The 24308-nt window shown below is 37.1% G+C and overlaps 1 protein-coding gene across 7 annotated transcripts in view; it reads right to left on the bottom strand.

The window, feature by feature from the left end:
• EHBP1 (EH domain binding protein 1) overlaps nucleotides 1-24308 on the bottom strand; it is a 221909-nt gene that overhangs the window by 90044 nt on the left and 107557 nt on the right. For all 7 annotated transcript variants that reach the window (XM_030448584.1, XM_030448583.1, XM_030448582.1 and 4 more), the window contains 2 exons: nucleotides 23783-24035; nucleotides 17844-18030 (listed from right to left, as the gene is read on the bottom strand). In XM_030448584.1, coding sequence (XP_030304444.1) covers nucleotides 17844-18030; nucleotides 23783-24035 — 440 coding nt within the window. The remainder of the gene's footprint in view (nucleotides 1-17843; nucleotides 18031-23782; nucleotides 24036-24308) is intronic.

Raw genomic sequence — 24308 nt, 5'->3', positions numbered from 1 at the left:
TTTTAAACTTGAAGATAGGTGAGATAGTAGAGAAAGAGGAAAAAATTACATTCCCTTCCAGTCTTTAAAAGCATAAAAAGGATAAATCAGAAGAATGAAGACAAGCTAATGAAAAAGAGGTGAAACAAATAGGTTAGTTGCTTCTCAACATGTGAAAGCTAAAAAAGGAGACATGCAACATACATCAATTATTCATCAACAAATCATGACCACCAATGAGTCTAAGTTCCTTGTGTAAGAGCGATGCAGACAGGGAAGGAGAAAAGTAGCATACATATTATGACTGTATTTAAACTCTTTATTTATCTCCCAGTGTGCTCTCATAAGGAAGCACAGATAATGGAGCCTTTGGAGACTCACATAGTATAGATGCAAAACAGACTGGAAAACTATATCCAAGAGTACTTTTAAATTATTCTTGGAATTGTGCATTAAAAAGTGTTCTTCAAGACTCAACTTTCTTGGCTTCAGTGTTGAAAATCTGAATTAGGAAAGTGGATGATACACTACACATGGAGCTGGGATGGGCATCAAACACACTAGTAGAACTCCAATCATATGAAAAGGAGAAAAGGTCTGAAGAAAACAGGATGAAATTCAATAGGTGCAAGTGCAACATTGGAAGGAGTAATCATTTACATAAATGCAGGATGAGGAAGAACTGGTTAGGTAACAGCTCTTCACAAAGGGATGTGGGGGAAACAGTCTATTCAAGCTGAACATAAGTCAACAACATCAGGTTGTTGTGAAAAAGACAAACATCGCACTGAGATGAACAGACAGGAATAAAGCTTGCAAGACATGTACGGCCTCTCCCACTCCACTCAGCATCAATAAAGCCGCAGCAGAAGTTTTATGTGCATCCCCCCCCAAAGAAAAATCAGGTTAAAAAAATCAACCACAAAGAAAAGTGGAGCAAAACTAGGTCTTTCATGTTAAGAAAAAAATTATAAAGGAAAGGAACATGATAAGCCTCCAGGTATGCAAAATTCTGAAAAAGAGAACCCTTTGTCCCTCATGCCAGTGTTTACCAAAATGAAGTTGCAGGCTTTAGTTGCAACAGGTCAGACATTAGGAGGAGCAATCTGTAAGACAGTATAATGAAGCATTCAGACTGCCTTCGAAAGCCAGAGACGCTTCATTATTGGAGGTCTTTAACAACAGGTTGAAGAAATCTTCCATTTCGTAACGCTGAACTTGTCTTTGGGCAGGAAGAAGGACCCTGCAATCTTTTAAGATGAGTTTCAGACCTACCTTCTCTGTGTTTCTTAATTCCAGATCTTACAGGGAAAGGGCACAGCTGGCACAGGCTGCTGCTGCTGGAGAGCAGGAGCCCCACAGAGCTCTCCTCTGCTCTCCAGAAGCCAGGGAAGAAAGCTGATGAGCCCCTGCTTCCCACTCGGCACACCTCACGCTGGCCTCAGCTCGAAACATCATCCACCAAAACAATCAACTTCCCATGCAAAAAATTAAGCCTGGGATTGGGATCCAAGTATTTTCTGTTTCATAATCAACTCATACACATACTCACCTGTGCTAATTGGATTTCCTTGCAAAGACCAATATTTTTGCTTTTTCTTTTTAACTACAATGGCACATAGCTCTCTGAACACACGGGAAGTTCAACAACTGTTAGCGTAACTCTTCAAAGAAACAGAGCGTGTCTTTTAGTTATCTTTTAGTTGTTTAGGAGACTGGCTATTGAAGAAGTATAACCCTGTCATTCCAACTGCTCCTCATGAACACTGACAGAGGAAAGCTTCCTCCCATTCAGCACATCTCTGCAGAAATTCACAAAGACACTTTAAAATCTAGGACACATTAGAAAAAATATTTCATCTGCAAGGTAAGAGTTTAGGTGTCCCACTGAGGGTAACAATCAGCAAAAGAAACCACCTTATTATAGTTGGGTGAAATTAGGTATTTAGGCAAACATTCAGATATAGGAAACACTGATAACCAAGTCAGCTCTCAGTGACAGCAGAGACGTCACAAGCAGAATGAACTGGGAAACAGGAACATTAGGTTGTTTTTTTTCTTTTCTTTGTTTTTAAGGAAAAAAACAAGGTGACAACACTTGAAAAATTCTTCTGTATCAGAACCAGAAAGCTTCACTCACAAACACCATTCATAAACAAAATTAAAAAAAAGTATTACTAAATAACACAAGTGAAAAATTAAGGAATGGAAGACTTGAATATTCTTGTTTTAGTTTAAGCAGTATGCAGGCAGACTGCTATCTTTACCTCATTGAATAGCCCTGACAGAGGAGTAACAGCCACTACTCAAGGAATCAGCAGCTTAATGAACATAACAAGACTGTCACAATCTGGAGCTTAATTTGCATGTAGTCTGAATATTTTTGCTTTATGAGTTTTATTTAAAAATAAAAATACATGTCAAAGCAATAGCAATTCAAGTGCCACTTGGGTTAACATATATTTTTCTAGGAATTCTTTCACTATCCAAATTTGCTAATCGCTAGGACTTGTGCAGCTAAATGAAAAACTACATGTTAAATTAAAATATCCTTTTTGTTTTATAATATGTAATTAACACAAGCTTTTCTAGCTTCAACACTAGCAAATCTATCCTCTTGAAAAATACACACATAATTTTCATGCTACAAATTAAATTTGGTGTGGTTATGCTTTTAGCACTCAACAAGTAAAAGCTTGTAAAGGAAAAGCTGAAGCATAAAGGTATGGCAGGTCTCATTTAAGAAATCAAAATCCTTGGAAAAGAGGAATTCTCTCCTGCAGAAGTCAAGAAAAGCTGCGAACAGTTAAATACTACCTTTGAGTAGCACTTTACACCATGTGTTTATTTTGAAAGTCCTTATTAAAGCAGATTGTGATATAAACCCAATCAAATCAGTGTACTTCATTCCCATATGATGCCTGGCTAATAACCACACAGCAGTTGGAAACTGTCAAAATATTTTACAGCTCAATTGTAATTACCATCCAAGTCTAAGCACGCAGTAATTGGGCGTTAGCCATGTTCTAGGGGTGTTACAGCAATACACAGCAGGCAGCTCTTCTGTGTTTAATTTTTTACATGTGTAAAACTTCTGAATGATCCTTAGGATCTACTTTATAGATATTTTTCAATTAAATATTAGTACATTCTCCACAGAGACTATTTTTTTTTCCTTAATGCAATGGAGTATTCACATCAACATTTTAAAAATTAGCTGAACTTTTGAAACTATAGAATTTGCTCAGCAGCTTTTTTTTTTCTTCTTCTCTGGTTTATATTCACTAAAATAAAAAATGCATTGTCAAATAAAAACTAAACATTTTTACCAAAATATTACATGCTAAATATAGTACTATAAAAATCTTTGTGACAAACTCTGATATGACTTCAAGGAAAAAAAAATTCAGATTATAAATAGAAAAAAATTTCCAAGCAGCTGAGGGAGGAAAAAAGTGCTTCCATAATATGGTAACATGAGGAAACTGAAACAGTTTTTAGCATGTACCATCATATATTTAATGAGCATAATACTTGTGAGTATTGTACACAGAAGACAGCCTAATAGGTTTCCTTTAACAGACAACTCTATAGGGGCTTCTGATTGTTTAGAGTTGATATTTCTCAGGCAGTGTCAGGGATATGGATTCATGATTCACTGGCCTTCCAATGCTATTGAAATCATTATTAAATGCATCAACTGTCACTAATTCCATAGTGACAAGACAGGAGACACCACTGGATCCCTATTACATTATTATACAATGGATTAAAATCTTTGAGACATTATGCCTTTGAGATGACAGGGTATAAAAAGAAGGATGTGTAATATTTTTATGTGTCTTTTAGACCTAATTTACATAGTTGGGTTAAATAATATTAAGCACTCTTGAAAGAAAGGCTCTTAACTGGTCCCAAGATGATGCAACACTTATCATGCTTCTGGTGTGAGCTGTTTTGTGATTCCAAATATTTGTCTGCAGACAGTAGAAAACACCTACATGAAAGGACTGCACAAGAAGACTTCCATCTTCCAACCAGCTGCACCAGTGCTATCAGAGAGAACTGTGGGGTAAAGTATTGATCACTTTTCCCTTGGGTTAGGAGATGAAATTTATCAGACAACCCCAAGAAGATGTAGGAGGAAAAATTCAGCCAGAAAACTCAGGCTCAAGCTTCATACATCATCTTTAACAAGCCTGATCACGCCCAGGTGTTGCAACGTGTACAGAACTTATCATTCACACATCTCAACCTCCTGCAATACTTTTCACTGCACGAGCACCTCAGGATAGGTGGAGAAGGGAAGAGAAGGGAGCTTTCATTCCTACACAAGGATTTCCATGCTTTGGGAAGTGTAAATTAGAGCATTACTACTAGTTCGACAGTAAGTTTGCTAATAAATCTGTAGCAACATATCTAATTGCATAACAAGAGATTATGACAATCTTTGAAACAGGGAGAGTAAAGGGAAAAGAAAGTGTACATAAGGGAGGGCTCTGGTAACATGTCAAACCAGCTCTATCTAATTCCTAAACTTTGATAAATGTCTAAAAGCCAACTTATTTAATACTCATTGATACTGCTCTAAATAAGGTTCCAGTGGAATCTGCACAAAGTTTATTCTAACACTGTGTATTATTCCCAAGTTAGATGAACTTCCAAAAATTATTCTAAATTACCTGTAGGACCTGTCATCTTAAACACATGGCTTTTGCAGATTGCTAGGCAACACTTTCCAGCAGAAGCATGACCCAAGCCACGACTAGGAAGCAAGTATAGTGACATCACTTGACTAAGATCCACCTTACCTTTAAGATTGCACAGAGGAGGAGTTCAAAGGCAGTTCTGCTTAGAGTTGCAATAAAATTTACAGACTACTCAATTAGAAGGACTAGTGGGAGAAGGATGAGTTGATAAGTATATAGTGTGCCTGCTACTTTAGTCATAGTGTAGGTTCTCAGTGAGTAACATTCACAATTGTTTTTACCATATGTAAATACTGAAAATTATTTTTGCATTAATTTGTATTACCTCCCATTGATAAATCCTTGGCAGTGTGCTGCTACTGTTTCATAGCTTTTCTGTAAGTGTGCAGGGGGAAGAGGAGAGTACTGGACTCTCAAAAGAGTTTATGTAGGCAAGACTGGTTACCCAAGACCTCTTTTCTAGCTGGTAGAGACAGGTTGTTTAGATGACTCTTCAGAGTAGAAATCTGACATAGATGCTCCACACTGGCCTTGGGGGATGCTGTTCTCTGCCCACACACTATGGAAAACTCCAGAGGTATTATATGTCCTAAGTCAGAAAAGAGCAATACAGTTTTAACTAACTCCACAAAAAAAAAAAAAAAAAAAAAAGGTCAAAAGGGACATTCTTATGGTATAACCAACAGCCAAATTCATCAGCACATTTTTAAAAGAATCCTTTGCCTTGGAAAGAACAAAACAAAAAATTAGGCCATAGTAGGATTTGACGCAATTCTTACCCCATTTGTACTCAATAAATAGAAAAATAACAAACTTTAAATGTGTTTTTTAAAATATCAAGCTATTTTTCAAAAAATGATTTATTTCTCAAATAGTTCCCAAGCAGCTCTGCATTTTCCAGCAGTATTCACAGCACCTGACTGGGGCTCCACACAGAGCCCATCACTGCTGCCAAAAGCATCAAGAAAAAATGTTCAGAAGGCGAAGGACATGAAATAGCTAAAAACCATGCCAGAAAATAGATGTCCCAGTGTATGCACTGAATTGCCTTGCTCTCTGTCCTTTTTTTTCCCATGTGCTGGCCATGAAACATTGGTGAAGGGACAATCTCAGATGCAGTGAAAGTGCACACATCAATGAGTGTTGATGGTGGGCAAATCACATGCCATTTGTGTACAAAAAAAACAACCAACCAAACAAAAAATGCACAACACCCAAAATCTGGAGCAACATGTTTCACTTTTTTGAGGACCAATCCTAGTTCCCAGTGCAAAAACTTGGAATCTTTCCTTGGAAGTATCTACAGCTTTTCTCTATAATTCATATCTACACCATAATATGGTTCTACATTTGAAAACAACAGTAAATATGCAAATATAAAAAAAAAAAACCAACATGCTAAAGTGAACCTTGATTTTAGTTTAGAACTCAAGTCTAATATCCTGCTAGAAATACATGTAAAAACAGTTAAATGCATTGCAGAGAAAAAGCCTTCCCTGGAAACACCTCAAATGCTTTTTTTTTTTTTTTTTTTTTTTTTTTTAATAGCAATGATAGTATTCCATTAGAATTTTAAGTACAATAGAAAGGTTGTGGTTACACTTAGAAGAATTTAAGCATTGAAACAATATTTCACTTGCTATAATTTTATACTTAAGCCTATTGATTTGGCTTCTGGCCTACACACCCATGTCTCTAATCAAAGGATAAAGTCACATTATGTTACTGTTATTGCTGCCAATGAAAACCATGACAGACTACTTACCAATAGCACAGAGTGCCATATGAGCACTTTAGAAATGCATTTAGAAATTCTTTGGCACTATTTTAAAGTGATAAAAATTAAGTTTTTTGTGCAGCTCTTGAGAGCACACCTTGGGAACTTTATGACAAGAGGTCACAGTGTTATATGGCTCAGTAATTTAAGCAGATTCTAGGACTAAACATTTTAATCATGATCTGCTAAGCCATGTGTATCATATCTGAATCAACTTTCTAACAAGTCTTCATGCACATATTAAATGCATATTAGTTATATAGAAAGTTACGTGTCTTGTAGCATACACCATACCTACCTTTCTGTGTAAGAGATCACCATTCTTCTTACAATAGAAATATACTAAGATACAAATTTGCATATACGTATATACACACACAAAGAAGATATACACACATACACTTTCTTTGTATGAATCTAAAGAAATAAGTCACTTGAAACAACAGAAATACATTTTGACTGTTTTGTAAGCAAAAATTACTTTCATTATGCTCCCATAGCATAAAATACAACACAACTAATCAGAAAAAAAATGAAGAGGGAAAAAAAAAAAGGAATAATTAAAAAAATATAACACAATTTACATTTACAATTCTTTCAGATGGTGTAACATTTTAGGATACTTTTAAAGCTTGATTAGCTGAGTTGGATTTTAAAGATCTGTTTGCAGTGAAGCAAGCCAGAAACATGACCCTTGCAAGGCTTTAAGATGATACTTCCTTGCCTCTGAAGTGTTAATGAAGTGGGAGAGAATGCAGATTTTGGCCAACCCACCAAAGAAAACCAGCCTGTACACTTACTTGTGGATAACCCTTCAAAGATACAAAAAAAAGGAACTAGAAACTGTTATAACCTGCTCCAGTTCAGAATCATGGAAACTTGGATGAAAAGATTGCACTGCCCAGGAACGAAATTCAGTACTGACTACAGGACTTCAACTTCTTGTTGCCTTCAGTAGACTCTGCATTAAGTCTCATAAATGTTTACAAAAAGCCAGGTGTCTAACAGTCACCACCCAATACTTATTTCAAAACAAATTGCTAAGTTTAATGCTGTGGATATGACATCCTTTCACACAATTGTGCATGTAAAATCAATGCACTCATGTAGACACTCAGGAGCTTAATGTCTCTCCATACAGAGGGCTCCCAGGAAATTAAACTGCAGCCACAGCAGGCATGAATCCATTCAATTCCAATAGCAGACTTATGTGCTCTTGGTGCTAAAGATGCCCTAGAGGTATATGAAGTTGTTCCTAGTCCCAAAATTAAGCATCTCAGGTTCTTTACTAGGGTCACAAAAATTACTAATGAAGCCTCCAGCACCCATAGCTGTGTTCTTCAAGTTACTCAATCCCCTCAATCGCAGGTGATAACTTTTTTTTGTTTGGTTTGGTTTTGGGTTTTTTTTTTTTTTTTAAATATCTGTTGTAAGATTCATTTTTGGGTGGATGTGAGACATGTTATGACTACAGAGTTTACAGTGACATGTCATCAGCTAGTGGGTAACCTATGGCTCGCCTCATCAAAATCTGCTCTAAAGGAGTATGAAAAGAGGTAGGATAAGCTGTATTAGAAAATGTTTCAACTGTGCTACATCCTCTGAATCCAAATTATTTTTCTACAGAGACAGACTGCCCTCTCAACAGCATAGTTCTCTTTAGAGTATAATGTAGGCATTTAATCAGTGGGTGTTTAATCAAGCTCTTACAGTTGAACTTCTAATATATTAAACTCAGTTTACAACATGATTTCCTTAATTACTTTGGTTTCTAGCTAGCTCTTCTAAAGCCCTTTCACTGAGCTAGAGCACATTATTTCATTCACACTTTAAAAGCTTTTCCCATGCATGCTTTTCAAAGCTGATTTGTCTGAACTATACATATGAACTATATTTAAAGTTTCTGAATTATTCGTTAGTACAAACTATGAAGTATCATTTAGGGATTAACACAACTATCTGCTATACTGCAAAATAGCTCTTTTCAAAAATGAAACCAAGTTTCAAGGAATTGGTAAAAAGGTAACAAAATTCTTTTATAAAGTACAAAAAATATCTCTAAATCTACCAGGAAAAACATAGGCATGCCTTCTTTTTACTTAGATGAAACCAAATTCAGTAGAGCTAGCAGACACATAAAGTATAAAATATATAAAAGAATATAACAGAAAGCATTATTGATTTACATGTGTTTGACTTTTTTCCCCCCTCTTTCTGTAACATTCTATATAGTCCTTGCAGTGTATGCATTTGCAATCCATCTACATGCTTCTACATAGCATAAATAAAATAAAAAATATTAGCAGAATCTGTATTTTATATTCAAATATATGTATTTTATATTCAAATGGCTATTTCTCCAGAGAAACATCATCTTCTTTTTCCCTAGATTCCATTTATGTTCTTTAAAATAACTCAGGAAAAGCATGAATCTGAAATAGGTTACACCACACAAAACCCTCAGATAGCTCATATAGTGATAGTCACAGATAGTTCTTCTGAAAGAGTACAAAAAAATATTTAAAAGGAGGCAGCGAGTCAAAAACCACGCATGCAGCTTGACTTCAATAAAAACTGGGATCACTCGGTTCCTTTAGATTGTTTTCTATTCATTTACTTTTCTTTTATGCGGTTAATTTTTTAGGAAATTGTTGTTGTTCCCCCCCCTTTTTTTTTGTCACCACAGACACTCCCTTTAGGCAACCGTGCATCAACAATCCTCCCACGTTCAAAGTCGGCTACATCTGTTGCTCTTTCCCATTGTTGAAAATTCCTGCCTTAATCCTATTTGACTTTATTCATGCAAAGGTCATCCTGAATTCAACAAATGGAGGAGCGATAGCAAGCACACTGTTGAACATGGCTAAAAAATGCTGTTGTAGAACATGCAGCTAGTGTGCCGGCACTATCTCAGAAGTACTTGGTTTATTATGCGGCTCCTAGTCCTCATAGCTGTGTTGCAATTTGAATTGGCAACATATTTCTTCTAGAAGCTCAGGAATACAGCAATTCCCTTCTAGCTGGCTTGATTCTTGCTCCTTAAAAAGATTTGCACTTAAGTTGCATTTGCTAATGAGTATGGGTACAACATTCATATAGAATATTTGACTGGTTTGCATGCCCTAGGGCTTAGGTTCCGGCATATATAGCTTCTCTACTTCTCCTGGTTTTTACTTCTCTCTGTATCTAACTTCACAAGTCTGTTTAATTAACCATCCCAGCTATAACTAATGATGATCACTATTTTAAATAAAGTATGCAAAATTCTGTCTAAAATACTTTCACAAAGCAAGGTAGAACAGCTGATACAAACACCTCATTTTAGGGCTATCACTGTACTGCAGATTTGCAGTACAGAAGTTGTCTGTTTTGGTTTTAGACTAATTTTTTATGCCCAGCAACAAAAAAAGAATTAAAGCATTCTGGCTCAGACCTGTGATTTACTTACGCTGAAGTATTTGACCCAAACTAAAGAAAGATTAGGAGGAACAGTGAATTAGTAAGCAAACCAAACCTAACTATCAGACTGATTTATGAAGGGAAGATAATTATTTTTGTAATGTGTCCATAACTCATCATGACAGAAGCAAAGGAATATTTATTCATGCACACTTATTTCCAATTTGAGGTGCTTGCCAACCATGATGAACCTAACCCACCCTTCAGGCAAGCATAGAAACACTCTGTTGCTGGTCTCGTTCCTACATGGAGTGCTTCACTGAGGGCTGCAGACAACAGACGATGCTTTCAAGACTTTAACTATCTGGAAACCAACCCTGCAATAAAGCTCAGTGTAATGGCTGAAAGTTAAACATTACAACAATGTCAGCTTACTGGAATTGTATTTCGTTCCCCATTAGGTGCAAAGGAACACTGGAAAGAGGTGAGTTTTCAATTTGAAAGCTGCCCAGTACTCTGCTTGTGTGGCTCTTGTTAAAGAGCCTGACGATATGGCGTAAAAACTCTAAAGAAAAAGGTTTTTATCAGGTTTTTCTTGCGAAGATTTTGAGGATTTTTGTTTTGATGGTTGTTTAAAAAAGGCTTTATGTGAGAAGCATTCCTTCTTTCTTCTACCTTTTAAAGAGCAAAAGCTTGAACTAAACAGAAGTAATAGTCTGTGAAGCCAAGCATGCGAATCAAAGCCCTCCACATCCTTTGAAAAGGTTAATATGAATAGCAGGAAGGTGCTTATCCTCCAGTACCTACACCAGGAGCCCACAGTACTGCACCGTCTGCCTACCTCCTTCTGGCTCCCTTTTGCCACAGAAGCAAAGGCAAATAACTTAAAGGAAACAAAATAAAATACTTCATTGTAGACAAGATGCAATGAGATACTTGTCCCAAAGGCAACACAGCCCAGGTCTCACTCTCTGTTCTCCGTTTGGATACCCACCACTGTCATTCTCCCCATTTCTCTCTCTTCTGGTACTTCAAGTATTTGATTCACCTATCAATGTAAGAAGCTACAGCCCAGAAAAGGCAGCGTGGGTATTCCCACCATCCTAAGGTCAACCCCCCTCTGACCTCTGCAGCCTCGAAGCAGTTCCTGGATCAGGATATGTCTTACTTGACTAACCTTATACTTGTTGGTAAGTATTCCCCTTTACTTCATCATACAATATACACTACACCTATTGGGTTTTCCTGTTCCTACCAGAGATGCATTTTCATATCACAAAAGAGTGCACAGTTTTAAACTTCCAAGATCAATAAAGCATAAAAAAATACTGCTGTCCCATATCTGAGGTCATTATTTTTCCACAAAAATTGAAGTAGTAGTTTTGCTGAAAAATCTGAGTTCTGTATTTTATAAATGTAAATTAAATATAGAAATATGAAAAGTGAGGCTTTGAATGTCATAAAACTGGTTAAATTACCAAACCTTACTTCCATAGACATTTTGCAGAAATGCTAACTGGTGCAACCCAGAACTGCTGCAGGGCACTGACAATGTTTTCATCCCATACATAGGAGATACATTCCATCAATAATACAGAAATACCTTGAAGAACAATTATGAAAATAGCTGAAAAAGCCAACCATTTATCATCCTGCAAATTATGCATATTAATTTGCAATGAAAAAGATTTTTCTAGGACAGCCCTGGAGACCTGTTATCTGCATCCCCACTACTAATAAGGATATAAAGAAGAAACAGTCATACTTAAGAGCCAGCATTTAGAGTTGCCAAATCAACTGTCCAGAAGTTGTGATATTACAAAACTATGGTTACACATTCAACATTATTTAGTACACTTTCTTTTCTTGTATTATGATACAATCTTTAAGTGTACTTCTTCCTCTAGAGTTCTCCTTCATGGAGAGCATTCAACAAACAACCTCACTAAATGGTATTACCAAGTTTTCTTGGTTTTCTGAATTATTAGCTGTTTGTCTTCATGTCTCATCTGGGCATGATGAGACCTTGATGTTATTAATCTCACCAAAGGGATTTTCTACAGTGTTCATCTTAACGGCATTTTCATGTAGAAGATTAAACGCTTAATCTTCCAGATATACTTGTAAGGTAACAGTCCATTCAACCAAAGAAAATGAGGCCCACAAAAAAAATCTAACTCCAAACTATTAGAAGTTGTTGCTTTTGAGTCCTCAGTCTGAGCTACCTAAGACCTGACTTTATAGAGAATTGCTTGCTTGGTGATACTTCACGTTCCACCAAACAGCACTCTTTCAGCTCCACAGCACTTGAGTGAAGCCACTAGGCTCTGCTACCTTATCATGGTTGAATCATGCTGGGAACTTAAAAAAAAACCCACCCCAGTCCAGAAACTGGTTCAAGAGATTAGCTTAGCACCACAAGGATAAAATTCACTGCTCCTGGACAGCATTGGGTTGCTTAACTGTCAGAGAAAGCAGTGCCTTTCCGCTGGCCTTTGTCTTAGACATCACAGAACCTGGACCAGTTCCCTGCATAACAAGGTACATGGTGCTGCATGGGCCATGAGCTATGCAGAAAGACCTGCATGAGGTGGTGTGTTCCCATCTAGATAACACTCTGGCTTCTTGCTGCTTGGAAACAGGACAAGGTGAGAAGTGAGGTGGTGAGGTTAGGAACTTCAAGCTTTTGCATAACTCCTGATGCAGGAATATGTGGGTAAATTATTGTTTTAAACCTCGTATTCTGAAGCAAGCATCTCTCAGGTAATCTGACTGTAGAACAGCCCATAGACATTTCTGGCAGTGGCTCAACTGTCTTTTTGCTAAAAAATGGGCATGCACAATACTTCAGTCAGAAGGGCAGAAAACAGCAGGTAGAACAAGGGTGGGCTTGGTTTCCTCTATATTCTCGATGTCTAAAAATTGACTCTCATAGTCAAAAATAATATTAAAACAACAGACACCGATTTAAATTCACAGAACCACCAGCAAGGAGGAGGGAATCAAGCAAGGTTGCAAAGAAACAAAACCCAATGCATTGCTAACACTGACAACTGCTACAGTAAAACCCCAGAGACATAACAAGCAATATTTAATTAAGAAAGACTTTATCACTTTGGTAGCCTAAGGAGACCATTGGTAAGCAAAGACCTTCTCATAAAAGCACAAGTCTCAAGCATGTTCATACAGTATCTGGCAACCTTCTTTGGAGTGTAGTGGATAGAAGTCGTCCCTTCCACTGGTCTCTTTTGTGACCGCTCATGGATAGATTATCACATGTTGCACATCACTTTTGTACCAGTTTTCACAAAATCCCCAATTAAATAGGTAGACCAAAGCAGGGGATCTATTTTACTGAACCACTCTGTCCATTAGAGCTCCTACTCTATCTCCATATCTTTTATTCATATGCAGGCATGCCTCCATGTGGAAGAGAAAAAAAGCTTTTGCAACTTCTTCCCATTTTTTTCCTGTCCAATCATGGCTCTTATCTTGAGGTCATATACACATAGTCCCTGTAAATATTCAGGGACTGTTCATCTCACCAACTTGAAATGCCTACCAGTTAGTCAGCCAAGCCTAACTTACTGAAAGGAAGTGTTTTACAGCCTTTAACTGCCAATGCAGAGAACCAGGCACCTCAAGGACCAAGGTATCTGAGGCAGGTGGGTGACTTAATCTCAAAAGGGGATCAAGTTTTATTAAGAGTCAGTCCTGGGAACTCCCGCTCACATACGACTGCTTACCTCTCCTGTGTATTACTGAAACATTAAATTTTCTCCACAATAGGTACTTACATTTGTTCTATTTTTTGTCCTGGTTTCAGTGCTACTGGGGAGAGCAGTCATTTTCAATCATTAGGGTTCCAAGACAAAAATCAGGCTGAAAACCACCATGGAATGAAAGCCCACTTCTGCATAGAGATGCAATTTTTACATCTGTAGAAGTCACTTTTTAAAAGCAGAGGCTTGCAGTTTAGTTTCAAATCTTCAGACTACTAATATAAAGATTCTCTGCCTTCAACATAATTTTTTTGTTGGACAAATAGGGCCTACATACAAGACATTAGCTAATTTTTTTTTTTAAATTTACTGATACATATGTATGTGTGCATCTATATACTATGTTTTTCCCACTTACAGAGAAATCAGAGAACATTCTGGTCTCCAATGAAACAGAAATAAAGGAAACAATACCTAGAAGTTGCAATAATTAGTACATGATAATTTGCAATGATATGCTCATCCCTACTTACATCTGTATTAACAGTGGTCCCTTCAGTAAGAAATCATTTGCCTTCCACAAAACCAGTAAAAACAGAAAAAAATGGGAGTTTAACTTCCCCACACTGACAGATTAAATACATTCAGTGGGTAGAAACTTGCCTGACTGAAGATTTATTTTAAAAATCTAATATTGCTACAAACAAGAACAGAGGGAAATATAAACTGTAAGAGACATTTGAACATGAACAAGTGGTGGAAGATTAAGGTTGCACTTTCAGATTTAGCAGGCTGCTTCCTGTCAGTGCTAGCCTAAATACTATTGGATCATTCAAACTTGAAGCTGCTGTGGACAACACCCCAAACCAGCACACTGACAAGATATTGAGGATACATTTTCCAGCTGAGTGATGGCTGTGCTGCAACTGAAAGGGACCGTCTGGTGCTGTTTCTGTGTCAGTTCTGTGTTTCTGGTACTCATATAACTCATGGTACTGGAAAAAGGTGGAGCAGGGAAGGTGGGGAGGGGGAAAACACAAGGATTCAGGATAGAGAATGAATGCCATACAGTATGTTGAAACCCCAAAGCTTTAAGATGAAGATACTCTTTAGTCCATACCTTCAGCAAAATGGAAGAATACTACACTTGCATTTCCAAGTGATCAATTCACTCTTATTCCTGCGCATACTCTAACTAGGCTGTTTTATGTCCAAACATACATCAGTAGTAAGAAGCAAAGAAAAAGCACATGGCTAGTAAAGTTGACAAACACCATTTAAGACACACGCAAACAGTAATAAGAAATTGCTTCAGTATTGTGCAAAATAGGGAGCCTCTTTTATTACTTAACATTTGAAAAGCTGCAAGTTTAAGGAATCATCTGTGCTTCAATATGATTATCTCACTATCTCTCTGTCCAGGTTATGTGTGTAGCTTTGCCTTTCTTCCTATTAAAAGATAGAATGTCCTAGGGCTGCACACAAAGACAGAATTCCTCAGAGTGCTTTTTTTTGGTAGAAGTTCGTAACAGTAGATATCTTAAAATTCTGTCCACAACCTCCCAAGTCTTCCATGGGCTTGATGAACTATTTACCTGCATAGGAAGTGACAAAGATCTTATGCAAATGAACTGCACAATTCCTTTGCAGATAATCTAAAGCTGAAAAGGAGCAAAATCTTCAAAGATGTTCCAGAGAGCCAGGAAGTTGTTATGTGAACAGACAACTGAGACATTTTTGATACCAAGAGACAAGGAGTGATCTTCATTTACTGTTTGGTCTTTGATATAATTTCTCCACCTGGCTGTATTACTGCATCCATGTTGTACATTATGTGTACATCCATGCAAGCTGTAAGCATCTTTCAGCTGTTCAGTCACAAAAGGTTGAGGTAAACAGAAGCGGGAAAAGTAAGCAACTGGAGACCATAGCATCTCCGAGATCTTGGAGAACTGTGCCTAGTACTACGTAGAATATTACTTTCCTTCTCTTCCACAAAACTTCCAATAAGCAGGAGAACTGGAGATATGTAATGGATTGAAAAGGATACTGGATGGGTTATTACACTTCATGCTGAAAAAGGATTCTATATTTCTTATTACATGCTTCCCATAAACATCCTTCATTAGAACTCAAACCAGCTAACTTGTCTGGCATGATAGAACAGACTATCACCGACCATGCAAAACAATTTTTATATAAAAAACAAAGAGCAATCTTAAACAATGAGAACCAGAAATGTTACTACTGGCTTTGAACTATTATGTGAATGTGTATTCTCCTTTTCTGCCAACGTAAAAGGCCATCGCAAGCTCTTGTCTACAACCAACAAAAATCAATGCCTATATTTTCATGACTTGAAAACACTGTGACTTTCATAAAGGTGAGAATTGATTATACATTATTATGACAGATTTAGGCTTACTTACCTTCCTGTCCTGGTGCTATACTTCTTCACATTGCTATGTGTAACTCAAAAACAAAGGACAGGTTCAAAAAACATCCTGTGGCTTGATACTCATTCTTTATCTGTTCACATAATCACATATTGTCAGAGAAATACTTATTACTAAGACTGGACTGCTGAAGATTCATTTACTGAGACATCCTGGGTAGCCCAGTAGGAAACTGAGATGGGAGATCTCAGAGTGACCAAAGCCTAGGGCATATGTTATGAGAAATAGTGAATGAGAAATGCCAATCCAGTGCTGGAGCACTGGATTTTCTTTTAACACTTAAAAACTACTCCACAGTTAAGGGTGATTACCCATTTCCTCTTGTTCCCTGGTAAGTCAGTTTTCACCTCCCACATAAATGCAGTTGCATTCCTGCCACCTCATTCTCACAAAAGCAATAAAACCATGCTCATGCAGACACATGGCTTCAGCTTATCTCCTATGGGACGCAGTTGCCTACTCTGGAAATGATACCTGGATCTTCCAATAAACTCTAATGAATAACGTTTCAGTACTTGGACCTTTGCTGATCAGTGACAGAGAGGCAAGAGGGCAGGCACCAAAATATTTGGGAACTAATACTAAAAAACAACTGATAAGAGTAGGAACTACCTGACTGCTATGTTCCAATTTAATATTATGGTTTTGCATATTAAGAGTAACTTGTGAACTGACCTTTTGGCCTTACTCTGCTGGTTTTTTTTTGCTATCAGCAGACACAGATTAGATTTCTGGTCTTTACCCTGACTGAGTGGTAGAACAACAGCGAGATCAGAGCCCGGGGGAACAAGGACATGTCAGCAAAGCTGGCTGAATAATTAAGCAATGAAATGATAGGTATGACAAGTAGTTTCATTCTATTCTTAAATTAAAGTACTGCAGGTCCAATACAAGGCAAACCAGATGATAATATGCATAAACTGGGAGAGATTAGCTGGAAGGGAAACCTTCTGTCCTCATCTTCCTACCCTTCAAAAGAAGCAGTAAGTACATATCCAATTCATTTTTAAGAAGGGCCCATCAACATATACTATTAAATGCTTTAAAAAAGCTTATTTTGCTTAAAAAAATGCTTATTTTGTTTAAAAAGGCACAAATGGTACTAAAAACTGGAACTGGTGCTAACTGGTGATACACTGGAGCTGAAACTCACACCAACAGAATTAAGCTATTGTAATCCTAAAATACCCATGCTGCACATTGCTCTCTTCAACATAAGTTAGCTTCTATTTTCCCTTGACAAACACAGATGTATGTGCATATGTAAGTATGCTTAGTCTGGACATTCCTAAGAAGCAGTTAATCTGATTTAAAGTAGGCTGTCCTTTTTTGAAAATTACTTTGACATACCTATGGAATTGGCCATATATAAATTCCAGTACAAATAAACAGTATCCAGTCCTAAGCTCTTAAAACCCAGATTTTTGACAGAAATGTGGAGACAGACTTTTCAACAAGGGCGAGGTCAGCAGCATCACAATAGATCAAGACAAAGTATTGTTCAATATTTTTTTTTCCTTCTAGATGGTATATCCAGCTGTCCTGTAACATTTGTTACTAGAAGACTCTTTTCTTTGAAACTGCAGTTGCTGTTACTGTTGTCATTAAATCCTTAAAGGAAAAATACAAGCTCCTACTGCTGCTCCCTCCCTATGAACCAGCAAGTGAATCGAGATGAGCCAACACCTTATTAAGTATAAGCAAAGCTTTTAAGATGGCCTGCAGAAATAAATAGGATGTCTACAATACACATAAAGGTACTATTAATAACGAAAACAAAATTTTGGTATGAAAAACCTACCTTAGGAGAAGAAGAAAGCTCTCTCGATGCAGGAATAGCTGATGTGTTCTCACTCATGCCTGTCTCTGTCTTTGGCAAGAGGTTTGGTGGTTCAGGAGCCTTTCTTTTCATCTTCTTCTCTGGTTCTTGCAACGGAGCAACTTTAAATAAAGCAGGGCTTGATTTTGGTTCATAAAATGGATTTGATCTAATTAAAAGAAGGGAAACATATTTCTTTGCTGTCTTCTTGGAATTGAAACAAAAAAGACCTACTTAGAGAAGCCAATGACTAAAATGCTTTTATTATATCATGTAAGAATGTTTTACCTCTATATGCTTTTATTTGCTACTTTTTCATATAACTGAAAGGTGAGTTATAGCAGTAGAAATTGCATTAGGTCAGAATTTCCATAGATTTTATTAAGTTCTATAAATTACAGAAGTTTTATCAATTGCATAAAGCTAACTCTTCAATTATACTTAGCGATGTATCAAAGAGTGATCTGATTTAGAGATAAGCTCAATAAAAATAAATTTGAGTGAAGCTGCTGGCTCTTTAATATTGTAATTAATAGAATTAAGAGTGCTTCAGTAGAACAGAGTTGAGAATCAGGTCACTTTAAATGGTATGATTCAACACAGCTTTATAGCCCTCATTCTTGGTTGTCCAAATCTGAAAATTTTGGCCTCAGTAAGTACACAATCAACATCAAGGGTATTTTAACCCTTGCAGCAAACAGACACCACACCATTTCAAGAATACTCTTTGGATAAGAGAATAGTGTAAGAAAACCACAGCTGACTTGGGTCTACCTCTCCACAGATACCAGTAGCCATCATCTCTCTATTTTGGAAGCACTTTTTATAATTAAGCCTTGTTTAAGACATGCAGTAAACATCTTCACCAAGTGGATGCAGTCCAAAGAATTATTCTTAAACTCTGGCATTCACATTCCAATTCCAAGTACTTGTTCCACCCCAAGTAAATACTTCCATAGCTTTTCCAAATATTATCTACTAGTTTGACACATCAAGTATCAATCAATAGTACATTAAACAATGGTTTCTATTATACCCTCAGAAAGGTCAGCAATTTTGTATATTGCTAAGAATATTCTCGGGGAACCTCTTGGCCTGAATATGAATTACAAAGCTATTATGTAGTTAATTCCTTTCTAGTCCATACTACCACTGCAAGATATATTTTTCATATATCTGAAGCTATGTTTATGCAAAGTAAGTGACTGCAGTTCTCAAAGATGTATCTGCATCTTTACGTTTATATAAAGCATAACTAATCACAACAAATAACCTCAGTCCCCTGAATTCAACTCTAGATTTAAACAATACTGCATACAGCATTAGGCAAGAGCCTACCTAGCTAGACTCATTTACAAATTTCCTCTCAGGATAAGGGTAATGAGCTACACACTGGTTTTGAAGAATTACAGCAGCCAAACTTGGGCACAAGCAAACAATTCATCCAGTTCCCCTTTGCATCAGACCATTTCTCTCAGTTTTGTTTACTTTTAGTATGAAAATGTCTTTCACTATCATGGACTGCTTTTAGAATTTATTGTAATGTAGTTTACCATGATCCTCTTCTCACTGAGAAAAAGCAAACAATTAAAAATCCACACTGCAGAAAATAAGTCTACTTCTAAAAAGCAAAGTTTACTGAAGCACATAAGAGATGACAGGGCTTAAAACCTCCAGACCTTTCTGAGAATCTGCCACTGCTTGTTACAGAGAAAGAGATCTAAATCCAGATACCAAAGTGAAAGGAAAGACTAACACTAAAATAACTCATCTGCTGACTGAAGACAACTTTCAGGTGTTCCCACTTTGCTGCCCATCAAGCTCAAAGCCACCAGTGCAATCAAAACTAAGGGCAACATCAAAATAATGAGTTAAATAGAAATGGATGGGTGTTTTCCATGGGAGGCAGTAGAAAAAGGAGGGTATTCAGGCTGGAGTGGAGAATGCACCTAGCTGTCAGTAGCTCTAATTTAGCTGACAGCCCAGCTCAGCTGTCTTCAGACACCAGAAAGTTCAAAGGGAGGTGAAAATGAAGATAAAAGAGATAAAGGCTGAAGAACAATGCATTCTACAGGAGAGCACAAGGTTTTCTTTAGTTCAACAAGTTAGCCTTCTGAACAGCCAACAGACACAGCATGTACGGCAGGAAAGTAATTTACCTCCGTGTACTTGGAGTTAGAAAGGTGTATTTGTAAGATGTTAAGATGAATTTGGTGTGAGAAAAAAAACCTAATCACCCTTATCTATGAGAGTAGAACCACCTTTTGAATTTTTGTGCTCCAGAATTCTCTGCACTGCGTGCATAACCTATAAGAGCTGTACTCTATTGCACACACCAGGAGTAAGTGCTATACAGAGGCAACTTACTGTATTTTTTTTTTAACTAGAGAGGGACTTGCTTAAAGGCCAGACTAAACTTCCACTTTGGCCATAGTATGGGCAGAACACAACACTGTACTTTCCACTTTCCCCCCTATATATTTCTTTTAAATCATCTTAAACATATTGAGAAACACTTATGAAAAAATAAGTTTAATACAGAAAAAAAAATCCAGAACAAAAATTCCAAAAAGTTCTTGCACAAAGAGGCTATAAATTGGGGTCTGTTACATGTAGCAGTTTGGTCCAGCAGCTTCCACGTGGCTCTGCAAAAAGCCAAGCACGGGAAAAAGCCTCAGATGAAAAAGATGAAAGCCCTTTTCTCTAAGCTGACCTCCCATAATTTTGCTTCAGTGAAGTTATTTAACTGATCCACACAGTATGATTTGCCTACAGAGAGACTGGACTGTCCACCACAACATTTAAAAAACCCCAAACCTGATGAAATACCTAGCATTAAGCTGGGTAGTGTGGTAGCTTGTGGCTTCTTGTGCAATAGGCAGCTCCAATAGATGGCAACTTGTCAGTCTTTCCAATTAGACACCATTATTCTAAGCCACACAATGATTAACAAGATAAGAAGCCACAGAGCCAAATATTATCTGAAAGCAAGTTTTATTCTGACCAGTCTAAAAAGTATTTTTATCAATGTTACTGGTTAACTGAAAAAAAAGTCAAGATTTTATTGAAGAAAACCAAAGCTGTCAGTGTGGTACGGTTAAAATCAGGCAATATTGCTAAGGCAGAAAGCATTATACTTCAAATAGTTGTGAGCTGCACTATTTTCAAATAATTAAATTTAACTCCTCAGCAAGGCATGCTGTCCTTTACTAACAGGTAGCTACCAATCATTTTGATTTTAATGTATAAAATACACTAAAAAAACCCAACAAAATAATTTTTCACTAACATTCAAATGCCCCAACTATCCAAAGGGAAGCAAGTTCCTTATCTCTAGCGAGGTATGAGAATTTAGCCAGAGGAAGCATGTTTTGAGAGCACATATTTTTACAGCAGAATATATGCAGAGGATCATCTAAGTCCCTCTGTACCATGCAATGCCTCATTATGCTTATGCCTGTGACTGTGCTTTGCTTACTTGTGTTGTGAAATCTTACGTTATGTTCACAACCATTAGTGAAAGGTTTCAATTAACCAAATTAGCCAAGGTAAATCCTTCACGTAGGCAAAGTGAGGGTAAGTACCTTGTCCAAGATTAGAAGGGTCTGTTATAAAATGAGGCAGAGTTCAGCTCTTGGGGCATTTTGTGTCAGCTCTGAGTCCAGAATCAAAACACAGGATCTGCCAGACCAGAGTGAAACAAGGGTCCTGATGCTCACTGACATGTCCATGTTCCCAGGACACATCACACTTCACACATATTACAAGAGCAAAATGCCACATGATGCATTAGGTGAACTTAAGATGCAAGGATAAAAATGCACTGTATTCCCTGAGCGACAGTAAATGTCTTTCACGAGCCTTCTATTTCTCCTGCTTTCCTTCTACCAGTTTCATAATCACACTTGAGGAAAGAATTGGACCACTGGTAGTAAAAAAAAATTATTAAAACATACCCAAACAAACAAACAAAAAAAAAATCAAAAGACAAGATGTTAGGATAGAGGTTGAAAATAATATGCAAAGTTCTCTAATGCTTTGATATGACTCAGTTGTTCAGCCTTGTCTTGAATACACTGCTCAGCCCAAGTCAACACATCTTAAAATAGATACATAGCAGAAGAAATAACAGGGTCCAGAGACGTGCGGTGAAAATGATTAGAGAGATGAAGAGACTTCTGTATGAAGAGAGATTGAAAAAGTTAGCACCATTTAACTCAGACAAATGACAAGTAGTGGTGAACATGCTAGAGATACACAACACAGCAACTGTTTAGGCAGATACATCTAATACTACTAATTAGCAGAAGAGACAATATATGAGAATGGAGAGGTAACGTATTTACAAACATGAAATGTGTTTCCTTTTATTGAAACATCTTGGGTTTTTGTGGTATGATCTGCCTCAAATCAACACTGTAGCCTAGACTTTAACAGGATTTGGAAGATTAGCCACTTGTGTAGATAATAAAAGTACCATCATTTGCATTAGGTTAAAAACATATATATCTGGAAATAAACCCTAATTATTTCAGGCAAACAAGAAGTACAAAATAGCACTGGCTATGAAAATCTTTCCTTTGGTGCTCTCTGTACCACAACCTAGCAGGAACTTCTAAAAATTTTTAAATACTGCTGCAAGCCCATTTGGCACAGATTTACTTAAGGTGGAAATGTGTGTATAAATATAAACCAGAAAATTCTTCACTTGCTCATCCACTTAGATTTTGCTCTTTCTGCTCTTCTCCTTGGCCTTTGCTGTCCTCTACACCTGTATCTTTGTGGTGTCAGGTATACATCTTTCTTTCCCCCTCCAGATTCTGGTTATGATCAGTGATTTCCCCTCCAGTTCTGGTGATTGATCAGGGGGTGCCTGGTGTGATCATCAACAATGTGATCACACTGTCCTCTGAAAACACAGCAGCCACTGCTGTTTGCTCAGGCAGTGCCCTGATGAATGGAGCTGGCAGAAACATCACCCATGGCCACAGAGGTTTAGAAGGAAAAAACCCTGCAGGCTCCTTTACACATTTCTATTAGAGTGCATGGGAATCCTTCAATTTCCTAGAAAAAAGCTATAAATAGAGAAATACAGATGATGACACCTGTATTAATATTAAATATGAAAGCAATACAAATGTAATGCCATGATAAATATCATTAAATAATGTAAAATTAAATGCTAATTACAGTTGTCTGTAAAATTGCTTGCATATAATCAACATAAACTGTCTCATGAGTGGTGTGGTTGGTGACTAATGACCACAAACAAGGAGAAAGTATACACCTTCAAACCTCCCAAGTGGCAGAGCTATTGCAAAAAGCTATCACTCCTTATTAGGTTTCTGTACTATAACACAAGGCAATCAGTATGAGATTATAAAAGTTTTACATGTGGTTGTGATCAAAGAAAAAAATGAAGAAAGTGCATATTTTGTTTTTTCCATATAAAAAGATTCAGTTCTATGAGACTCTGAAAAGTGCTATGCAGATTGCACGGTGCTCTTCCTTTTTCCCTACTGGACCAATATAAAACAAACCATTCACTAGCATTAAAAAAGAAATAAATACTGTTTTATGTAGTAAAAGTAGTGGCAAAAAGGATAGGAAGAACCAAGCTTTGCTGCTTGTGTATTTTTGGTTCATTTGCAACTGGGCAGGGTATGAAGTGCCAAAAAAGTCCACAGACTTGTTCCCTATCAAGTAACTTGCTATCAGTGAGGCAAAGTTTCCTAACTGATCTTATTTAGTGTAATAGCATGACTTGGGGGTATGGTATTTCCTCCTGCTGAGCTGCCTAGGGAATCTGTCCTAAGGAGGTGATTAAGGATCACCATGGTTGAACCCAATACACCTCATGATTAAGTCAGGGATCCCACTAATGCTTCCAAAGCTGCTGAAAGATGAAGAATAATACTTACTCATCTAGCTCTTCCTCTTCAGCTTTAGAGGTATCTGCATAGAGGTATTTGCTCATATCCACAGGTCTGACATTCTTCCTTTTTGCAGGTTGTGGAGGAGAACCTCTTACAGTTACAAACGTTACAGGCTCAGGATCTGGCTCATCAAATGGGTTCAAGTACTCTGGGGCATCTTCATCCTTGAAGGGATTGTAATTATCAACACAGAAACTTTCTTCTGGCTTTGAAGATGAAGCTATTTCAGTGTCCCGCTCTACCAAATAACAACAACAAAAAATCATTAAATGGTTTTAACATAGAAAAAACCTGAAAGCATCCTATCATTCTGTTAGCTGGTTTGGTTTTTGTTTTGTTTTTTTTTTATTTTGAAGGCTTATGAAAAGGTCTCCTTCTTAACTCTCAATACCTAAAGTCTGGGCCTTAGATGAATTTTCATGCCTTGTTTATTTACCATGTAACCCTGTTTATTAAAAAATTGGTCATTCAAAAGGACATTTCATCTGGCGTATACTGAATAGGTTTCATT

This window comes from Calypte anna, chromosome 3 (genome assembly GCF_003957555.1).
Source record: "Calypte anna isolate BGI_N300 chromosome 3, bCalAnn1_v1.p, whole genome shotgun sequence".
Taxonomy (NCBI): domain Eukaryota; kingdom Metazoa; phylum Chordata; class Aves; order Apodiformes; family Trochilidae; genus Calypte; species Calypte anna.
This window is presented reverse-complemented; position numbering and strand designations above follow the sequence as displayed.